The 21,434-nt window shown below is 35.8% G+C and overlaps 1 protein-coding gene and 1 long non-coding RNA gene across 2 annotated transcripts; both read left to right on the top strand.

Moving 5' to 3' along the window:
* Positions 1-1,399: 1,399 nt before the first annotated feature.
* LOC133824729 (uncharacterized) lies at positions 1,400-2,175 on the top strand. The gene is made up of 3 exons (XR_009888566.1): positions 1,400-1,497; positions 1,597-1,681; positions 1,904-2,175. It is a non-coding gene; the product is annotated as an uncharacterized LOC133824729 (long non-coding RNA).
* Positions 2,176-4,275: 2,100 nt separating this feature from the next.
* On the top strand, positions 4,276-7,826 carry LOC133824660 (intermembrane lipid transfer protein VPS13-like). The gene is made up of 8 exons (XM_062257648.1): positions 4,276-4,412; positions 4,486-4,536; positions 5,015-5,109; positions 5,193-5,310; positions 5,774-5,875; positions 5,963-6,151; positions 6,237-6,397; positions 7,725-7,826. Exons 2-5 carry the CDS (start codon positions 4,489-4,491, stop codon positions 5,873-5,875), a joined length of 363 nt encoding a protein of 120 aa, XP_062113632.1. The 5' UTR covers positions 4,276-4,412; positions 4,486-4,488; the 3' UTR covers positions 5,963-6,151; positions 6,237-6,397; positions 7,725-7,826.
* The last annotated feature ends 13,608 nt before the right edge of the window (positions 7,827-21,434 follow it).

The raw sequence follows: 21,434 nt of genomic DNA, 5'->3' as shown, positions 1-21,434 counted from the left end.
CCTAACTCAACAGATAGTGCCTCATGCTCGGTTATGCTTCTTTCCTCCAAGTATTCGACGGGAACGACATTCAGGGTGTCTGTGTCTTTGGCACTGACAAGCTTGGCCAAGGCATCAGCATTGGCATTTTTCTCCCTTGGGACTTGTGTAATCGAGTATCTCTTGAACTGCGTCAACAAGTCCTTTACCTTGTTCAAGTACTGCACCATCCTAAGTCACTTGGCTTGATACTCCCCCGAGTACCTGGTACAATACAAGTTGGGAATCGCTAAATATCTCCAGGGATTGTGCATGCACATCCCGAGATAAGCGTAATCTTGCTAGCAATGCCTTATACTCAACCTCGTTGTTTGAAGTGTTGAATCAAAATTTGAGAGCTCAGTGGATTCGATGATTCTCCAGAGTGATCAGTATGATTCCTGCACTTGAGTTGTGTTCATTGGATGCTCCATCAACATATAGCTTCCATACAGGAGTATCTCCTTCTTTCTCGGTATCTCCATTCTCCGATTGGTAGGAAGGGTCACTACACCAAATACCATTTTCTATAACACATAACTATAAGCTAATTGGAAAAGTATTATACTAGGTAAAGCGGTAAACTTAAAAGGAGGCAAACTTAAAAGGGAGGGAAACAAAAAAAAATTGTTGGGTAATGTTAAAATGGAGGGAAACCCACGGTTTCAGCCTAGCCCTATTATCTCAAAACCCATTCCCTAATGATGCGTTCTTTCTCTCAGCTCTCTCTTTCTCCCAGCGTTCTTTCTCTCGCTCTCTCTATCTCCCAGAGTCTCAGTGTTCTTTCTACCCTCTCCATCGCACGAGCTGTTGGAGCACACCATGGTAGAGGAGCACTCTCTCCACTGGAATTGCAGGCTCTTTCTTCCTCAATTTGTGATCGAAGAGAGTGAACCGCAAAAGTATGGGATGTCGAATCAGAGCAAGAGGAGCTCTCTCTTTCACTTTCTCATAGTTCCTCTCCATCACTCTCTGATCAAGAACAGACCACGACTCAAAGAGCTACTGATTTAGTTACTGGTTCTCAAGGATTTCATTTGTTCAAGCAACTAAATGAGACTCCAAGCAATGGTAAATCTCGTAATGCGTCAAGTAGATAGAAAGAGTTGATTAACGCTATCCAAAGGACTCCAAAAGATCACCATTTGGGGGGACGTCAATCCCAGACAAATGGTCACATGGGTAGAAATAACACGCACTTCTCAACTATAGAACAGAAGCTCTTGGATGCAGGGTCAAATCAGAGCCCGGTAAATTTCACTAGGCATTTAGTGTTCTTGTGCTCTCATAGCTATGTTATATATTTTCTTATGTCTACTTCTAACTTATTCTTCTAGAGTAGTTTTGCTTCTGATATACTCCCTTTGTCCATAGATTGGTGTGAAGGTCCGAGGGAAAATTGATGGAGCATTCGACTCGGGTTATTTAATGACTGCAACTGTTAATGGAAAGCTATTAAGAGGAGTCTTGTTTGCACCAGTAAGCTTCAAAAACCCAGTGCCAGTTATATAATGTGCTCAAAGTTTGAATATGGGCAAGCTAAAAATCATTATCTATTTGCTTTAAACTTTTTTAAAGCAGGGACTTGGAGAGGAATGGGAAAAACGTGAAGGGCTTTTCAAAAGAGAATCTAAATGACCATATCTTGAACCAGAGATTTCAGGTAAATTTTCTGCCCCCTGCCAATATTTCTAATTTGATACTCCCAAATTTCACATCTTAATTTTTTTTAGATAATTTGATTACCACTTTGAAACTACTAGTGTTAGTCTAAAGCATTCTTGTAATCTGATACTTCATATTTGGGTTTACATGCTTAGATTTGTGTGTTTTGGCCATAAGAATTTCGTATTATTTCTAATATATATTTCCATCTTCTGTACAGTTTCTCCATATTTGGATCCTTAGAGAGTATTTAGCATATGCTATGGGAATCCCAGATGTTAAAGGAGATTTGGAGCGCCTAATTGATGATTTTGTTTTGATGTGTTTGTTTGTGGGGAATGACTTTCTACCTCACATTCCCTCATTGTAAATATCTGAGGTTGTCCACAGAAAAAGGGAAAGAAAGAAAGGAGTTAACTAGTAGCGTCTTCTGGAACTGAATAATAGACGTGGCCTAAAATCTGTGAAAAATATCCCGTTTTCTTCTTCTTCTTCTTTCTTTTCTCTCTCAAATTGAAATCAAAATTTTTGGGATAAATTGAGGGGGAATGAGTTGGTGATCCTTTGAAGAAAGAAGGATGTTGGAGGATCAGGTGGCTTACCTCTTGCAGAGGTACCTTGGCAACTACGTCAGGGGACTCAACAAGGAAGCGCCCAAGATCAGTGTTTGGCAAGGTTCGTTTTCTTATAATTACTCTTATTTTCCTGGATTTTAGACTTTGAAATCAATTTTTTTTTTGTTTTGGTTGTGTATTGAGGATAATTGGAGTTTTTTTAAATCATTATTGAAATGTCTTCAGAACGGATGAATTTTCTGTGATTAATTCAAAGAGAGGGAGTGAATGAGTTTATTGACATTGGAATTTTGGAAAATTTAATAAGTTGATGGATTTAGTTTTTGATTTCATTTTGTCTTATTGCTTCAAATTCTACACTTATGAGATTTTACGGTTGATTGGATTGTAGTTAACTTAGTAGTGAGAGTAAAGTGCAAATGCTTCGTTTTTGGTTGATGGTTTACTCCTAAATCTATATTGCAGGAGATGTGGAGCTAACTAATATGCAGTTGAAACTGGACGCACTTAATGCATTGAAATTGCCTGTGAAGGTTAAGGCTGAATTTCTTGGCTATGTGAAACTTAAGGTATGTGCGTTTCTATAATTTTGGTTTAGTAAAGACGTTTGCAGATTTATTTGAACTGGCTTTGGGGATTAATGATTAAGAAATTTAACTTTGTATATTTTCTTGTGACATTTCTAACAATCTCTTGTATACTACAAGTTCTTTATGGTGTTATATATATATATTATAACTTCCTTTAGTCTGTCGCAGGATGAATGAAGTTTGATGATGTATGTATTGATGTTATATATGTATTTAAAGACAAAAAGCTAAGTATTTTGAAATTTTTTAGATGATTTTTGTTTTTTTGATAGGAAACAAAACCTTTATTAATTGGAAAAAGGTATTACAAAAAGATGATAAGTTATCTCCATAAAGTAGACGTAAATAAAACATCTAGCATTAATAAGAGCAAAACCAAAAAGAAACTAGCTAAATCATACAAATTTCCATTCAAGAATGATCAAAGAAAGAGGGAAATCCATGAATTACTTTGTCACATAAGCCCAAAAAGATGCTAAAATTTGAACCTTTTCCCTTAGAGAAGCCACACCCAGTTCTTTTTATTTTTTTTATTCTTCTTTCAGCCAAATAATCCACACAATCTGAATTTTTTTTAGAAGAATAAGTCTCTTGTTTTGAAAATGGTTGTAGAGATTCCTGAATGAGCCATATTCTTTGTGGCACAACATCATTAAGCGTAAATTTGTGAGTTTCAACTATAATGGTTGGGACATTGGTGTGGCTGTTCGGGCTACTGATCTTAGTTTGTGGAAACTTACTTCATGCTATGAGAATTTCAATAGCATTGTGATTTTTTAAGCGGGGTTTGAAAGAAGATTTAGATTTGTGGCTATAATTATGTTTTTATGTATGGTGATACCTTTTCCTCTTGTATATACAAAGTATTTAGCCTTTCTGATGTAATCAATTAGTCTGTAATTTAGTTATTAGTTGCTAGTTGTATTTAACTTTAATTGTTACTTAGTTGTTATTAGTCATTAGCTAGTCTTGAATAAAATGTATAAATAGACCTTAAAGTTGTAGTCAGAGGCATATTATTTTCGAATACAATCTAATTTTTCCACAAATTCTTTTCTCTCTGCGTTTCATTTCCCTTCGTCGTCTCTGTGAGTTCATCACTTTCTTCTTTCTCTGATTTTTTATAAGAGATTTTATTCTTTTTGCTATGAATGTTTATTTATTTTCTAGGTCCCTCTTTTGTATCCATTCCCACCCTCCCCCCGCCTTATTGTGCATATATTTGTTTCGTTTCTTTTAAAAAGAAATAACAAAAATAAGATAAAATTAGTTTCTTTGTAGTGATGAATAAAAATATTAGAAATTTCACAAAATTGAGAGATCACCTATATAATTTTCTTGCTGGAAGCAATTTGAATGACATCTTTTGTGATTCTGGATGCTGTTTACATTTAACTAGTGATGTTTTTTGCGATATTCCCAAATTAAGGTACCTTGGAGTAGGCTTTGTCAGGACCCAGTTGTAGTTCATCTGGATCGTATTTTTTTGTTAGTTGAACCTGCAACGCAAGTTCAAGGGTCCACTAAAGATGCCATTCAAGAAGCTAAGAAAAGCCGAGTGCGGGTAAGACAATAATGATGTGCCTACCGATATACCTTTGAATGATCCTCTAAATAATTGTTATGTTTGGAAATAGGAAATGGAAATGATGCTGGTAGAGAAGGCTCAACAATTAAAGTCTGAAGTGGTAAGATTACGCAATTCTTTTATCAGTGTAACTTAAATTATAATAGGGTGAATCTTTGACTAGATGGTTCATGGAAACTATTTGTACTGACTGCTGATACAGACAATGGCATGCCTTAGCATCCATACATCTGATATATTTACTTGACTTGAATCTTTACAAAGCAAGGGGTGACTAACATAATTGATAGGTAATAATTTTTTTATGTATAAGGAAATATTATGTGATGCCTATATTCTTATGTGTCTGTACATGTATATGAACTTTATATTTGGTTCTTAAGCATCTTATGTGCTATTTTTGAATCTTTGATAACAAATATTGTATCAAGTTTTGGTTGTAGTATTCAAATGCTGTGATGTTATTCTTTTTTAGGATTTACCTTTTGTTCTTTTTGAACCATACATATGTTTATACATATATTTGGTTGCCAATTATGATTTTAACTGTATTAGTATGTATATATTTTTAATTGAAGAATCAATCATGGTTGGGTTCCCTTATCAACACTATAGTTGGAAATTTGAAACTCTCAATTTCAAATATTCATATCAGATACGAGGACAGTGAAAGGTGTGTAATAGCAAATTAAATTTTAAATTTTGGAATCTTTGCATTCTTATTTTCTGTCTGAATTTTAATTTCCTATTCTCTAGCAATCCTGGTCACCCATTTGCAGCAGGTGTGACCTTGGAGAAACTCTTAGCTGTGACAGTTGATGACAATGGGAATGAGACTTTTATTACTGGTGGTTCACTAGACCGTATACAAAAGGTTCCTAATTTTGTTCCTTATAGGGTGTCGATTGATATGAATGCAAACTAGTTTAAGTTTTATTCTCTTTAAGAAGGTCTCATATATATAATTTGAAATGCACAGTTGCGAGTTAGTGAGGAAACACACACTTGCAACTTTTTGACAAAACTACTAAATAAAAGTCTTCAATTGTAATTTTCATTTTCTTGTTATAAAAGATCTTTGTTTCTTTTTTAAGGGGAAGAAATTTGATTGAATGCTTGGCCGAGATGTGTATTCATTTATCATATTTTAAATTTAAAGTATGTTGCATTCCTGCATATATTTGAAGTTTCACCCACCATACACGGTACACCAAAGTTCTGACATGATAACAAGTAGCAATTTGTTACATAGCTAGTAAATTATAATATGATTATCACTAATTTAATCCTTATTACAGTCTTGTTTATAATAAGATTTTTTTTTAAAATTTTTACAGTCTGTTGAACTTGACCGACTTGCACTTTATTTGGATTCTGATATAATCCCATGGCATATTGACAAGCCATGGGAGGATTTGCTTCCTTCTGAGTGGGTCTAGGTAGAGCCAATATTTAGTTTATTCTTGCAGTTACATATGTTGAGGGCATGTTCAAACTATGAAACTTTGATCATTTATTTGCTTCAGGTTTTTAGATATGGCACTAAAGAAGGCAAACCTGCTGATAGAATTGTCAAACAACACACTTATATTCTGGAACCAATTACAGGAAGTGCAAAGTATACAAAGCTAAGGGCAAATGGATTTGTTAAGAGTGATCAACCTTTGCAGAATGCAACAGTGAATTTGGATGATGTCATTCTCTGTTTATCAAAGGTTTAATTTCATAATTCAACTGTGATTGGATACTTGGAGGCATGTTTTGATTGGCCTTGAAAATTTTAGTATCTTGTTGTTGCAGGATGGATACAAGGATATGTTAAAACTAGCTGATCACTTTTCTGCCTTTAATCAACGCTTAAAATATGCACATTTTCGTCCACATGTTTCCGTGAAATCTGATCCTCGTTCTTGGTGGAAGTATGCTTATAGAGCTGTATCTGACCAAGTGAAGAAGGGAAGGTAACTTCTTTAGTATTTCCAATATTTTGGCTGGATTTAGCTCTCCCACTCAATAGTTGCTTCATTGCATGATGGTTATTTTCTTACAAAATAAAGATTTTAGATATAATTTTCTGAGGGTTATCACTATATAAAATTGTGAGTAAAATATGGAATTTTTTTTACTTGTTATGTTTTTATTTCTGTTTAAACTATTATGCTTTGTAAGTGTTGATTTGAAATAGATTTAATAAATAAATGATAACATACTCTAGCTCACTTGTTGTGAATGTTTTTTTACTCACTCTTGTATTTGCTTGCTAATGGAATTAGCTTCATAGTGGGATTAGATGAGTTGACTTTTGTTTGTGATAAGAGCAATATATCAAGATTATTTATTTCCGGATGGTGGATAAATTTGTGCATCTTTGATTTTCAATTTTATTTTTTGGTACTCTTTTTATATCATGGTCATTGGGATCCCCTTCAAAATGTACCTAAGGGAAGATGCTTTTAGTTTAAATTTATAAAGTAAATCTTACAATTATTACTTTAGGCTGGCAACAGAAGCCATCTAGACTAGCTTTAGGCACAAACTTCTGTATCAGAAATAATGGTTCTCAGCCATTGGAATTGTAGGTCATATGTGGCTTAGAATTAATTACATCAAGAGCTTAGGGGCCATCTTACATTTTACAGCATGGTCCCCTATTTTTGAGTGAGAATCTTATATGCAGCCTTGAAAGTATAGAATGCTTTATCCAAGTGATAGTATGTGAGTATGTGCTAATCATCTATATATATCTATATTCTAGACGGTTAACTTACACAGAAAGTAATTAAATTTAATTTGCTGTTATTTAGATATTTTGTTATTATTATTTTTAAATAATTTACCAATTAATACCGCTCTCTTTTAGTTAATATTAAAGCACTACCATGTTGCCCAGTTCTTAGGTTTCTAGTATATATAATATACATGGATAACTGAGTATAACTCTGTTTTCTTTTGATTGATTTTTAGTCATTTCATTTCAGCTCCGTTTTTTTACCTTGCTTTAAAGTTATTTTTGTTCTTCTAGAGAGTATATCACTTTTCTTTTTTCAGACTGATGATTGGAAGGTTATGGTTTGTTGAGAAAAGAACAATGACAAGAAGCAAAGAGATTGAGTCATGTTATGGTCTGTGCATCATGATCTAAACTATAAGTTATTAAGTCATATCTTTGTTTCTGCATTTTTTTTATTGTTTGTAACAATGTCCCAATTAATGATATACATTCATGCATAAACTATGGTTTCTATATCTGAATTACTTTTAATTTCTTATATTGAAAAATGATTGCAGATTGAATCAAAAGATTGTACTGAGTATTTTGTGTCTTGGAAAGGAGCTATATATAGATACTGCAAGTCATGTTTTTGTTGTCTTTGCTTCAACTGCTAATCAGGTATGTACTTTGGCACTCTTTGTAACATACCACTTTGTTTTATTTATTCTTTTACTTGATTTTTTTATTTTTGTTCTATTATTTCATTTAGTTACTTATTAGTTTTATCTAAAAAAAAAAATTATTTGGCTTTAAAATGATACTGTTAGTATTGATATATTATTTTGATTGCTAGTTCTTGGAAGAATGACTTTAGATTCTATTTTTAATTGATTAAATATTATTTCATTAGTTTTACCCTGGTGTGGTCTCATTGCTCTGCTCTTTTTAATATATAGATTTTCATGAGTAGTTTAGTTCATTGTTAAACTGGTTAGCCCATAAATGTTATGTCTTTTGCCTTATTCTTGAGAGGTAATGCATGATTCCATATCTTGTTTTTTCTAAAAAAAATATAATAGTTGTTGAGTTTTGTTTTATTTTGGTCTCTAATTAATCTACCAAATTCAGAGTTTCTGACCCCCAGTTGAATTCAGCTACTTATTTTTTTTACTTTATTAAAAAAAAAACACAGTTTTTTACTTGCATGCTTTTCTTTTTATTGAAAAGAAAAGGAATCATTATTACTCCATGGTATTCAGTGAAGGATCATTTGGTTTCACCTTATTTTTTGTTTATTTATTTATTTTGCTTTAACTTTAAAATTTGTGATCAGTTTCTGATGGGTGCATTGTGTAACTATCAGATTTTGCTTGGTTTTATTTTCTGATGGAATTTATAGTTGCTGATAGATTTTTGGGACCAAGGACTAGTTCTTTCGTTAATCTTTGAAGATGATTCATTTTCCATCTTTTATATTCGATGATAATGAATCATTGTACACCAAACATAGTGTTTTAGAAAGGAACTTTGTTGCTTGAGATGTCTTTAAATGACTAGTTTTGTTGTCATTATGGGGCTTACAGTGACTCATTAATGTAATCTCATTTTTTTCTTAACACAGGGAATACATTTATTTCCAAGAAAGTTGACAACAAGAAGAAAAAAAAAACTTAAGAAGGTGGAAGATTAGATGCTTGGATGGGGTAAGCTTTTTATGGTACTCTTAAATGCTCTATTTAATAGTTCAGTGACCTTATATTGCATGTTGTTTACGTTCTCACTCTGTTTCCTTTCTTAATATTGATATGATACTGTTGAAAATTTTCCAATGTTGGTCAATATTGTTTTAGAGTCAATATTGATACATTTATTTGTTTATTTTATGGAATTTTCTAGGGACACATGTTTCAAACAAAATCTTGCACCACATAATGTTGCATATATATATTTCCTTTTCGAAATAGAACCTGTCATTTGAAGTCATATGGCTGGCTGTGCAATTTTATTATTATTATGTAAAATGTCACCTTCATTACTCTTATTTTACACCCTTACCATTGTTATCTTCAATTGATTGTATTATTTTCAACTTGTGGCAGAACAAGTTTTTTGGTGATTAACCTGCCATTGATGTACTGACGAAGAAGCAAAATGCATTGCTTGGAGTGGCTACAAATGATGATGGAAAGCAAGTGGAGGAAGATGCTAGATATCCACCATGGGTGCAATGTTGCGTGAAATCTCATTATCTGGATAAATTTGATATTTGGGGAAGTCGACAGTATCGAATATTTGGCACTAGATTGGTGGTTATTAGGATAGATACTCATTGTCTTGTATGTTGGTTGGAAATTGTATAGCATGTTAGTTTTACCATGTGATTTAAGATTTATTGGTTTAAGTTTTCGGGTCTTTGTCTCGTGGGAGCTATAATATAATTTGATGACAGTGTTGAATGTTTTAAACTAATTTGTGGATTGTTAATACAATGTTGAATGCTTTTTACTTTTTGTTATTTGAAAATCAAGTTCATTTGATGATGCTAGTATATATTAGAAAACTAATTTTAATTATATAAATAAAAAATAAAAATATAATAGAATAAATTAGTGTTATATAAATGAATATATAATGAGAATTTAAACTTATTGAAATATTAAAATAATACAAAAAATTTGTTATAATATCTATTACAATAACACTTTTTATAAGTAAAGAATTTTTTTATGCAAACTTCATTATATAACACAAAAACTGTGTTATACTAAAGTGTAGTATAACGCAAAAAATGTGTTATACTAAAGTGTAGTATAACACAAATTTATAAGTATTGAAATGTGTTATATAATCGACTATAAATAATATAATTAAACACTTATCTATTTATTAAAATAACACAGAAAGTGTGTTATCTTTGACAGTATAATAACACATTTGTATAACAATGATAAAGTGTTATGTAAAGTACCCTGACCTACGATAACATAGTCGGTCTTAACACATCAAAAAGTGTTATGGTATGTTTTGATAACACATTTTTGGTGTTATTAAAATCATTTTTTCTTGTAGTGGGTCTTCAAGGTTGGTACCTTCGACTATGAAGTTTGCCAATGCTTGTTCTTTTATCGTCATCCTCAAATGATAAGTGATATCAAACTGTCCTAACTCCACCGCCCATTTGAGTAATCATTCTGAGGCCTCTGGTTTTTGAAGAACTTGTCGTAGTGGTTGATCGGTTAGGACTCGGATCGAGTGAGCTTGGAAGTATGGGCCTAGCTTTCGAGAGGCTATTACTAAACAATAGGCTAGCTTTTCAAGAGGGGGATACCTAGAATCTATACCTACTAGCCTTTTACTAATATAGTACACATGGTGTTGTACCCTGTTCTCTTCTTTCAACAAAGCAGGGCTGATTGCATGCTCGGTGATTGCCAAATAGATGAATAATACTTCACCATCAATTGGCTTCGCTAGGACGGGAGGTTGAGCGAGATGCTCCTTCATGGCTTGGAAGGCTTACTCACATTCCTCGGTTCATTGTATGTTCCTGCTGCCCCTCAGTAAGTTAAAGAAGGGGACACACTTGTGAGTAGACTTTGATATGAACCTACTAAGGAAAGCTACTCTCCCTGTTAAGCTTTGCACTTCTTTGATTGTGGTAGGTGACTTCATGTCGATCAATGCTTTGATCTTCTAGGGGTTAGCCTCGATTCCATGTGAATTGACTATGTATTCGAGAAACTTACCAGAACCAACTCCAAACGAGCACTTGAGAGGATTTAACTTCATGAGATACTTTCTACGTATTGCAAAGCATTCCTTCAAGTCTTGAACATGCTCTCCAGCTTCTTTGGACTTGACCAACATGTCATCGACATATACCTCCATATTTTTGCCGATCAAGTCTCAGAACATGCCATTCATTAAACGCTGGTAGGTGGCTCATGCGTTCTTCAAGCTGAATCGCATTACCTTATAATAGTACAATCCCTTGTCTATTAGGAAGTTGGTATGTTCCTCGTTGGGAGGATGCATACTTATTTTATTATACCTAGAATATGCATCAATGAACGAAAGTATTTCATGTCTTGCAGTTGCATTGACCAGTTGGTCTATTATGGGTAGTGCGAAGTAGTCTTTGGGGCAGGCCTTGTTCAGATTTGTGAAGTCCACGCATGCCCGTTTGGTTTTGGGACCAGCACGGGGTATGATACTCAGTCAGGGTAGTAGGCCTCCCTTATAAAATTGTTTTCCTTGAGCCGCTTGACCTCGTCCTTCAGGGCCTGAGATCGATCTTTGTCAAATAATCTCCTTTTTTGTTGCAGTGGTGGGTAGTTTTTGTCCACATTGAGAACATTTCTTATTACAGATGGAGAACTTCCAACCATGTCCTTATGTGACCAAGCAAAGAGGTCCTGGTTCTTCTTCAAAAATTCTACCAACCGTGCCTTAATTTCCACCTTTAGCTCCTTCATGACTTTGATTACTCTAGTCGGGTCCTCCTCATCTAGTAGAACTTCGTCAAGATCTTCGACTAGTCCTACCCCTATGACGTCATCCACAAAGCGAGGATCGATGATGTTTCCACTGCTTTGGGAAACTTGCTATAATAACAAATCTTCAATAAAAGGAGCCCCTGACTCTAGTAGAATGTTTCTTTCAACATCAACTTCCATGTTGACAACCTCATTGGTTCCTTCATTCCCTTTGCAGCAGGTTACTACCATGTTGTTTATGCATGGTCCTTTCTTTGCCTTGACCACTGACACATTATAGCATTCTTGTGCCTCCCATTGGTTACCCTGTACGCATCCTTGCCCTACGCTTGTGGGGAACTTCAAAGATAGATGCCAGATAGACACTGCTGCGTGTAATGCCATCAGGAGGGGTCTCTCAAGTACTACATTGCAAGATGATGAGAAATATACCACCGGGTACTCTGTCATCTCAGTCTCGTGCCTAGGGGCATCCCTCACCATGATTGGTAGCTTGATAGTTCATGCTGGTGCTAGGCATTCTCCTGTGAACCCATATATCACTTGGGAACAAGGTGTCAGGTCCTTGACTGTGAGCTTCATCTTCTCGAGGGATGATTTGTAGATGATATCTACTGAGATTCCTGTATCCACCAAGCTTCTCTTCACTCGGGCATTTGCGTTGCCAAGTAAATCTCATCCTTTGATGTAGTCAGGACAATATAGTTGGTTAACCTGGGTTGGTAGAGCTGATGCTTAGGCTGTTTGTCGGTTGGTGCTGACTTAGCCCTCTTTTCTCCACTCTGCTCGGCCCCTGAGGTACTCTTCTTCTTACTATTGCCCCCATTGCTGCCCTAAGGGTTTGCACCATTCTTGCCTACTTTGATAGTGATCAGATGGTTTATGCCTTTTTCTTCCTTCATGATAACATCATCTAACTTCATGTATTTGTCTGCTCGATCTAGGAACTCTTGCAAGGTGTTTATGGGGTTCCTGTGTATGCTATCCCACAAGGGACTACGATAAATTATTCCTGCCGAGATGGTAACGAACTTCCCTTCATCTCCTACTGTGGATGCTCGGTTTTCCTCTCTCATGAATCTTTGGATGTAGTCCTTTAGGGATTCATCCTTCCCTTGCTTGATGTCAGCTAGCTGATTGGGTTAAACTGGTTGAATCCGTTCGACACTGAAGATCTTGCAAAATTCCTTCCTAAACTGCCCCAATGAAGTGATGGATCCAGGTTTGAATTTCCAATACCATTCTTGAGTTGAGTCAGAGAGAGTGGTAGGGAATACCCTCACCTGTAATCATGCTCCACACTGAGTTACTCCACCTGATCCTCGAACTTTCCAATGTGTCGTACTGGGTCCTCTTTCCTAATGTACGTTGGAAGTTTCGGGGTCTTGTACTTTGGTGGAGGTTGAGTAGCTTGGATCTTGGCACTGAAGGGACTCTGACTTCTATAAGCCAACTCAGTATCAGAAGGTTTCTTTGTCAGGCTTTGAACAACCATGGTGAGTGCATCTATTTGAGCCTGCACTATTGGTGGGATCGCTGCTCTAAGTGGGGTAAATGTCCCCAGCACCCCTTCCTGAGCGCTGGTCCTCCTGTTGATGACTTCCCTTAGATCCTAAGGTTGTGCATCTTTCTCGAGCCTATCGAACATGGTATTGGTGTTGTTCATCTGTTCCTTACCCTTGCGAGACTGAGGGTGTAGCGGTGGTAGGTTCGCCTTGCTCTTTCCAGTGCGATCCTGCCTCTGAGCCTCTCCTCCTACATGTCTTTGAGACTTTGAGCGACCATTTATATTCCTGTCACGCCTCTCAGATGTCTGACCTTCCTCTCTTGTGTTGTTTCGTCTGTCCCCCTGGGGAGGGGCCTTCAGGTTGGTAAAAATCTTACTCCGAGAGGAATTGTTATTCTTCTTAGTCAAAGATGAGGCATTCTTGGACTGTGCCTCTTCATCCTGTCTCTGGGAAAGTGGCTCTGAGAGCGTCCTTGGGGTTCGACTCCTCCCATGGGACTCCCTGTTACTGTTGTCTCACATCCCTGCTGTTTTGGCCCTAGCTTCCTTTATCGCCTGAGTAGCAACTTTAGTGTTAGCTTGGGCTAACTGGGCAGCCGTCTCCAGGGCTACATCAGCCTCCTGTTGCCTCGGTTAGCATCTTTCTCCCTCTGGATCATCCTCTGGACCTGCTCGTCTATCTCTCACTGTTGTCATTCGATAGTCGCCCTCTGGAGGGAAATTTCTATAGCAAAGGCTTCCTGCCTCGCCAAAAATTGTGCCATCTCCTCCTGGTGAGCATTCTATGGATCCTCCGCATCAAGTTGATCTCCAACCTCCACCTGAGGTTCATTAACGGGATCGACGGGATCCTGAGTGGTGGAATCTTTGGGAGCCGTCTTCTTTGTTTGATTGGGTTTTGGAGGCATCGTAAAACTGATGAAAGTGTGTTTTTTGATTTCGTACTCTCAATGAAAGAACCAAAACGTTGACCTGTGAAATTGTCCAACGGTCGAATGTACAATATACAACACCTTTTGAATGAAATAAATATAATATACGACAGAGTACAAATATCTTAAAAAACACACAAAATTTTTATAATGGTTCAGCTCTGTTCTGATGAACAATAATAACCTATTTCACTTAGTCTTTAGTATTAAATCACTCGATAGAAAATTACACAGATGAACTGAAGAATTCACTCAGCACAAATTTGCCTAGAGTTTCTCCCTATAAAATGTCTGTCTAAAAATCGTCCAAAGATCACCCTTTACGAAGCCCCGGGGCCTTTATTTATAGTACCCAAGGGCTGTTACATGATCATTACTACTGGGGATCGTGGTTTGGTACACGATTATTGGGTAGTGGAGATACATGTCCACCTCCCCATGATTATGAGATCGTGGGACTTCTCGTTGTTTCTTTGGATCGTGGTTGACGATGCACGATTGAAACTTTTGGGAAATCGCTAAGTCTTGGTTGGTCTATGAGACTTAGGTGCTAGGCCTGATGACCCTTTAGAGCTTGGATGTTAGGCCTGATGATCTTCTGAGTGACAGGCCTGATGACCTTCTGGGTGCTAGGCATGATGACCTTCTGGGTGCTAGGCCTGTTGATTTCAGCTTGAATGAGCGTGAACTTTATCCAGTGAAGTGTATTAGGGAGTTTAGGTGGACCACCCTATGATGAATAGGGTAGGCCGACCACCCCTAGGGGGCTAGGGCCAGGCCGACCACCCCTACGAGGTTTAGGCCTGGTCGAATTCCCTATAGGTCCTGGACCTATCCATTTTTATTCATCGATCTTATTTATAGTGACGTAATCACAATGGAATATAAATATGATTATATGTTCAAAATAAGTTATTCCTTAGATTAGTCAGTGCACATGATTTACACTAACTTGCCAAGTTACGATATGATATACTTACACAATGTAGTATTATGTTCTTTCTAGAACATTAGCAAAGTAGATAAGATCAGATGTATTTGTTACATCGGACTTGAATGATATTGACAGTAGATAGGATAAGTAAACATACCGTTATTATCAATTCTAGTCATATCATATAGTTGACCATAGGTTAATTCAATCTCAATTCTGAGTGGTTAGTATTCTAACTGATTGTATTATTTGAGTTCTTTGACTTGTTCGTTACCAGCTTACCCTACGGACTGGCCCATATTTACATATTGGGATCTCAGTAGTATAATTGAGTGGGAGTGTTAATCATAGATATGAACATCTATAGCTTCTGATGAAGAAGTGAAACGATGGTTTCGTTTTAGTTTGATTCAAGGTGCTAAATGATAGAGATCTCATTTTAGTAATTAATATTAGTTTACTGAAATATCATTTATAAGGAACTAAGTGTTTTAAGAATAAAATATAATGATGAGTAAAACAGTATTTTAGTCTCATCTCATTGTAGACCATCTATAGAGGATTGAGTGACAATTATGGTTGTAACAATGAATAATTAATAACGTATCTATATTTGTTATAGAGCGTTCTATGAATTCAAAAGTGCAATTATGAGTCTTTAGTGGAGTCATGATGAATTAATAAGTTAGTAAATTTATTTGTTAAATTTATGATAACTTATTGGAGCTTGATTTCATAGGCCCATGGTCCCCACTGTACCTTGGATAAAATCATCTAGATAGTCTTATTCAATTGATTTAATTATCAATTAGAATTATCAAAGTTGACCATGTCAATTTTCGATAGTTTCATAGAGTTATGTAATTTAGAGAAGAAAAAAAAATTAGAGCAGATTTATTAATTAAGATAAATTTGTGTCTAAATTAATAAATAAGTTTAAATCAAGCTTCAAATTATAAATAATTAATTTGATAAAAGATTTAAATAATTATTTAATTAATTAATCAATAGAAAATAATACGGGCATTGATTTTAATTCGAACGAGCTTATAATTAAAAGAGAAATTTCACGGGCCTATGGCCCATGGGAATTTCAACCTAGGGATGATAATTGACTATTATTTTATAGTTTTTTTAATTAAATAAGTAACCTAATTGAGCCTATAAAAGGATTGCTAAGTGATAGTTGAAAATAGATGACAAAAAGACTATATGACAGAAAATTAGAAGATCTATTCTTGACGCTCTAGGTTTTAGATTCTCTCTACAACATTAGTCCTTTTCTAAGCCTCAATATTCTTTTATTTTATTCTCTCTGTATCTATCTCATGTGTTAAGAATTTCCCACTCTAGTCTAGGTGATTCTAAGGATACTTTGGAAGATTGTGAAGAAAATTGAAGAACGATTCAGTTTCTTGGTGATACCCTGCGATAGAAAGGATACAAAGGTTAGAGAAACTGAAGGAAGGTGTAGCTTCTCGAAATTTTACTTAGCTAGATAGTAGTAGTAGTAGTAGTAGTAGTAGTAGTAGTAGTAGTAGTAGTAGTAGTAGTAGTAGTAGTAGTAGTAGCTTGTAGTATTTTAGTTTTCGTGATTATTGGTTCAAGCTGGGATTTAGTTGGAAACTCGTAGAAATAGTTTAGAAATATTTATTTTAACATAAGGTCTGATTAATATAGCTGGTCTTAGAAATATTATTTATTATAACCTAAGGTTTAGATAGAATAATTAAGAATGTGACACTTGTCACATGCTTGTTAAGGATTTTAGATGAATAAATTAATAAAGGATAGATCTAGAAGGTCTAGAACCTTCTAGTAGCTGTTAGGATCATGTTTTACTCAGTCAAAATTGTTTTACCAAACTTCAAGTTGATATTTCGGTATTGAGGTGTACATTGAAGTTCTAGTCTATCCAAGGTATTCTTATCCCCAGGCTTAATTCATTATAGTTCTTTTTTTTTTCTTTCATTTTCTTCCAGATCCTAACTTGTTATTAGGGCTTTTGGTTAGGTGTTTAAGTTTCTTGAAACATAAGGTTTTTCGGTATGTTTCTATCTTGATGGTTTAGATCTCCTTTTCATCTCCATTTCTTTAGAAACTTATGATTCTTATGGTTTGATTTTAGGAGTTCTCCAATATCCCAATTTTTTGGTAAGGAAAATAGGCTAGATTGTATGTGTTATGATATGTTTATATGCTATGCTATGTTATGTTTATGTATATATGTATGTATATGTTTTATGTTGTAGTCACTTGAGAAATATAGTTTCTTAGAGTGCAAATAAATCCCAAGATTTCTATCATTTTTGTAGATTAGAGTTATGATTAAACCTACCTCGATTAGTAGACAGAGGACCTAGATGGTTTATCATATACTATTTTGTGATCTAACCTACCTCGATTAGTAGACAGAGGACCTAGATGGTTTTATCACGTACTACTATAATGAGTTAATATTGTAGTCCTATGTTTATATTATATGCAATTTTACGTTATATGTTTTATAGTATATGCTTTTAGTCTTATGGTTTATGTTGTGTTTTAGAAGATTTTACTTGTTGGGCATTAAGCTCATTCCTAAATAAGCTTGGAAGGCGGGATGGGTTCATGGCAGCTTTGGCATGTGTATTGGGGATGAACTAAATGGATGGACTACTGGAAGATCGAGGATGAATTTTTTTATTTTTGAGTCTTTTCAATTTATGTATTTATTTTTTCGCATTTAGTATTTGAACAAATAATTAAAGGTTTATGTTTTTATGTAATAACAATGAGATCCCGTATTCATTTGGATTTTTAATAAAGTTCTATTATTTTGTGCATGTATTCCAAAAATAGTAGTTATGCTTAGTAGTTGTAGTGGTCTGAGGACTTAGAGCTACTCGGGGCATTACAGTTGGTATCAGAGCCCACGATTCATATACATAAAGTTCTCCTTGATACACACGCACAAGCTCCGGATCTAACCGCCAATGTAAGTGTTTATGTTATGCTTATTATGTTTATGTTAATAGCTAAAGTTTTAGTCATTATGTTTTCAGTCAAAATGAATGGAGCTTTGACTTATCATAATATCCGAGCCATTAAGGTATTGAAAAGGATTAGAGAACCAAGGGATACAATAGGAGTGCTAGAAAGAATCACTCAAAGATTGATCCTATTTCACAAGGGGATAGTTCATCTTCAAACCACTAAGCAAATTATGATGAGAGCCATGGAACAATGTCTTAGTAATTAGGCTTTTTAAGGATTTTCCTCTTGTAGTTTCAAAATTAGAAGAATTATGGGAGACTATGGATGATGAACATGATTTATTGGTAGCCATGAGATATTATTTTCTTATACCTAGGTTTACCTCTAAGTTTGAGTTTCGATTCACTAATGAAAAAAAGCATAATATCTTAATGAATATTCCCCGAGGTAGTTTTGAGGATCATAGTAATGATGATTATGAAGAAATAAATGATGATATGTTAGATGAAGGGTCAGATGTAGAAGATCTTGATTTTTAGAGATTTACTCTAGTTATCATTAGTATAGCTTCTTTATTTATTTTGAATTTGTGATTGTAATTAGTGAAAATCTTTTTCCAAATGAATAAAATTGTTATTTTTGAATGACATGTATGAGTTTGATTTTGTTCTACAATCATAATAAATTTAGAGTAAATAAATAACGACTGAGTTCGGTGTGGGTGGATACAAATCAGTGGACTAGGTTCTGTGTTGAGAGTTTAGGGGGCCATAGTAGTGGGAACGATTTTACTGATCCCAGCCCTCCCTTAATATGGTTAACTTTGGAACAACGACGGGTTTCTAGCCTGAGAATTAAGTCATATATGATGATTATTAATAGACTTAGAAAATAATAAAGAGAACTTAATTTTCTAAGTATAGAAACACACCTTAATTATAAAGAAGGCTTACTTAAATTTTCATAAGAAACCATAACTGATAGGTTTGAGTTATGTTTGGTTATACTAAGTTTTTCCTTAGAACCTATTAGGGTAAGTTCTAACGTGTTTTCTCAACTGTTAGAACTTTGCTGAAGATGTCGCTACGAATGTCTGTATGCATGAACAACAATGCCTTCAGCACCGCCAACGAGACTAACGAGACCCCTCTAGTCCGAAGAAGGGGAACGTGTGCTACTAATGCTGCTGCCAATAGAAATGACCACCTCCAGTGGACAACATCGTTGAAATTATCCGATTACGACCGCAAGTACAACAACTACTGCAACAACAACGACAACAGCCGCAGCTGCAGCCAGTGGCTCAAGCACCTAGTAAGTAGGATATTCATATGGGGGATGGGCGATGGCGAACTATGCACCTTGTCAAGCTTAGCACATAGAGCTAATCTATGAGCGTTTTTGTAAGTAGAATGCTCCAAACTTTGAAGGGACAACCGACCCCTTTGAGGTGGAAGAATGGGTCAATAATGTAGAGCCTATTCTAGCACACATGAACCTCAGCAATGCGGATCGCATATCCTGCATTTCTTCTCTTCTGAAAAAGGTTCTAGAATCTGGTGGGATTTGGTACAACAAACTCATGATGTCGCCACCATGACTAGGACTAGATTTGTGGAGCTATTTCACAAAATGTATTGTAACTCAGCTGTTATCGCTACAAGGGTGGAAGAGTTTTCCAGTCTGAAGCAGGGCAATTTAACGGTAGTCGAGTATGCTTGACAATTTGATCGTCTAGCCAAGTTTGCACCAGAGTTGGTCCCAATCGATTTCTTAAGGGTTTCCAAGTTCATCAGGGGACTCAAACCCAAGATTGAGTTAGGTGTCAAGCTGGCAAATCCTGGAACCACTTACGCTGATGCTCTAGAAACAGCTATAGAGGTGGAAATGCTCCAAGCAAATGTTAGTAAGGAGGCAAGCATGTCTGAACCCAAGTAGCAAAATCAGACTCAATGGTAGAAACAACAACAACCACTGACACAACAATAATGGGCAGAAAAGAAAGCATCCTAATAATAACCAAGCTGATGGTGACAAAAGAGCACGATCTAATAACGGTAATAATAGGTCGGGTTATGTGGAATACCCTCAGTCCTCCAAATGCCAGAAAAGACATCCTGGGGAGTGTCGTGCAAACACCAAGGGTTGTTTCAATTGTGGCCAGGAATTTCATCGAAAAAAGGAATGTCCGCAACTCAAAATAGAAGAAAAGAATGACAATAATATGGTTCCAGCCAGAGTCTTTACCTTGACCCAGGGAGAAGCTGAAGCTAATAATAAAGTGGTCATAGGTCAGCTTCCTATCCTCAATAATATATGTTTAGTATTGTTTGATTCGGGAGCAACAAATTTGTATATCAAGTTAGGAATGATAGAGAAATTAGACAAACCTTGTGAAAGATTTAGAACTAGGTTTGTTACGGAATTTCCTTCAGGCGAAGTAGTTCTATCATCACGAATAGTACGAGGAGTACCGATCAAAGTCGAGGGCATGGAACTAGAAGGAGACCTGATATAGCTAGAGATCAAGGACTTTGATGTAATACTGGGCATGGATTGGCTAGCAAGGCATGGCACAACCATCGACTGTAGACGTATGCAAGTGACATTCGAAACTCCTGACGATAAGAAATTATGTTTTATGGGAAAGGTTTCGGGACTACAGGCACTGCTTATATAATCTCTTAAAGCTCAGAGGATGATAGAGAAATGATGTCACACATTCTTAGCAAGCGTCATGAATATGGCACAGGAAGCACCATTAAAGGTTGGAGATGTCAGCATTATAAAGGGATTTCCATAGATATTTCCTGATGACTTACCAGTGTTACCGCCTACTCGGGAAATTGACTTCACAATTGAACTAGTACTGGGAACCGAGCCTATCTCAAAGGAACCATATCGGATGGCACCTATAGAACTCAAAGAGTTGAAAATGTAGTTACAAGAACTCTTGGACTTGGGTTTCATCAGACCAACCCATTCGCCACGGGGAGCAGCGATTCTATTTGTGAAGAAGAAGGATAGAAGCATGCAGATGTGTATCGATTACCACGAGCTGAACAAGGTGACAATTAAGAACAAGTACCTGCTACCCCAGATCGATAACTTATTTGATCAACTCCAAGGCGCGACCGTATTTTCAAAGATTGATCTACGGTCCGCTTATCACCAGCTCAAGGTACGGGAAGAGGATATACCAAACACGACTTTTAGAACTTGATCTGGACATTACGAGTTCCTAGTTATGTATTTCGGTCTTACCAACGCTCCAACCGTATTTATGGACTTAATGAATCAGATCTTCAAGGATTAATTAGACAAATTCATCGTAGTGTTCATTGATGATATTTTGGTGTACTCCAAGGATGAAGTCGAGCACGAGGAACATTTAAGATTAATGATGTTGTGACAAAAGAAGCATCAAATTTACGCCAAGT

This window comes from Humulus lupulus, chromosome 1, assembly GCF_963169125.1.
Source record: "Humulus lupulus chromosome 1, drHumLupu1.1, whole genome shotgun sequence".
NCBI classification, from domain to species: Eukaryota; Viridiplantae; Streptophyta; class Magnoliopsida; order Rosales; family Cannabaceae; genus Humulus; species Humulus lupulus.
Note: the sequence above shows the minus strand (reverse complement) of the source record. Positions and strands in the feature narration are given on the sequence as shown.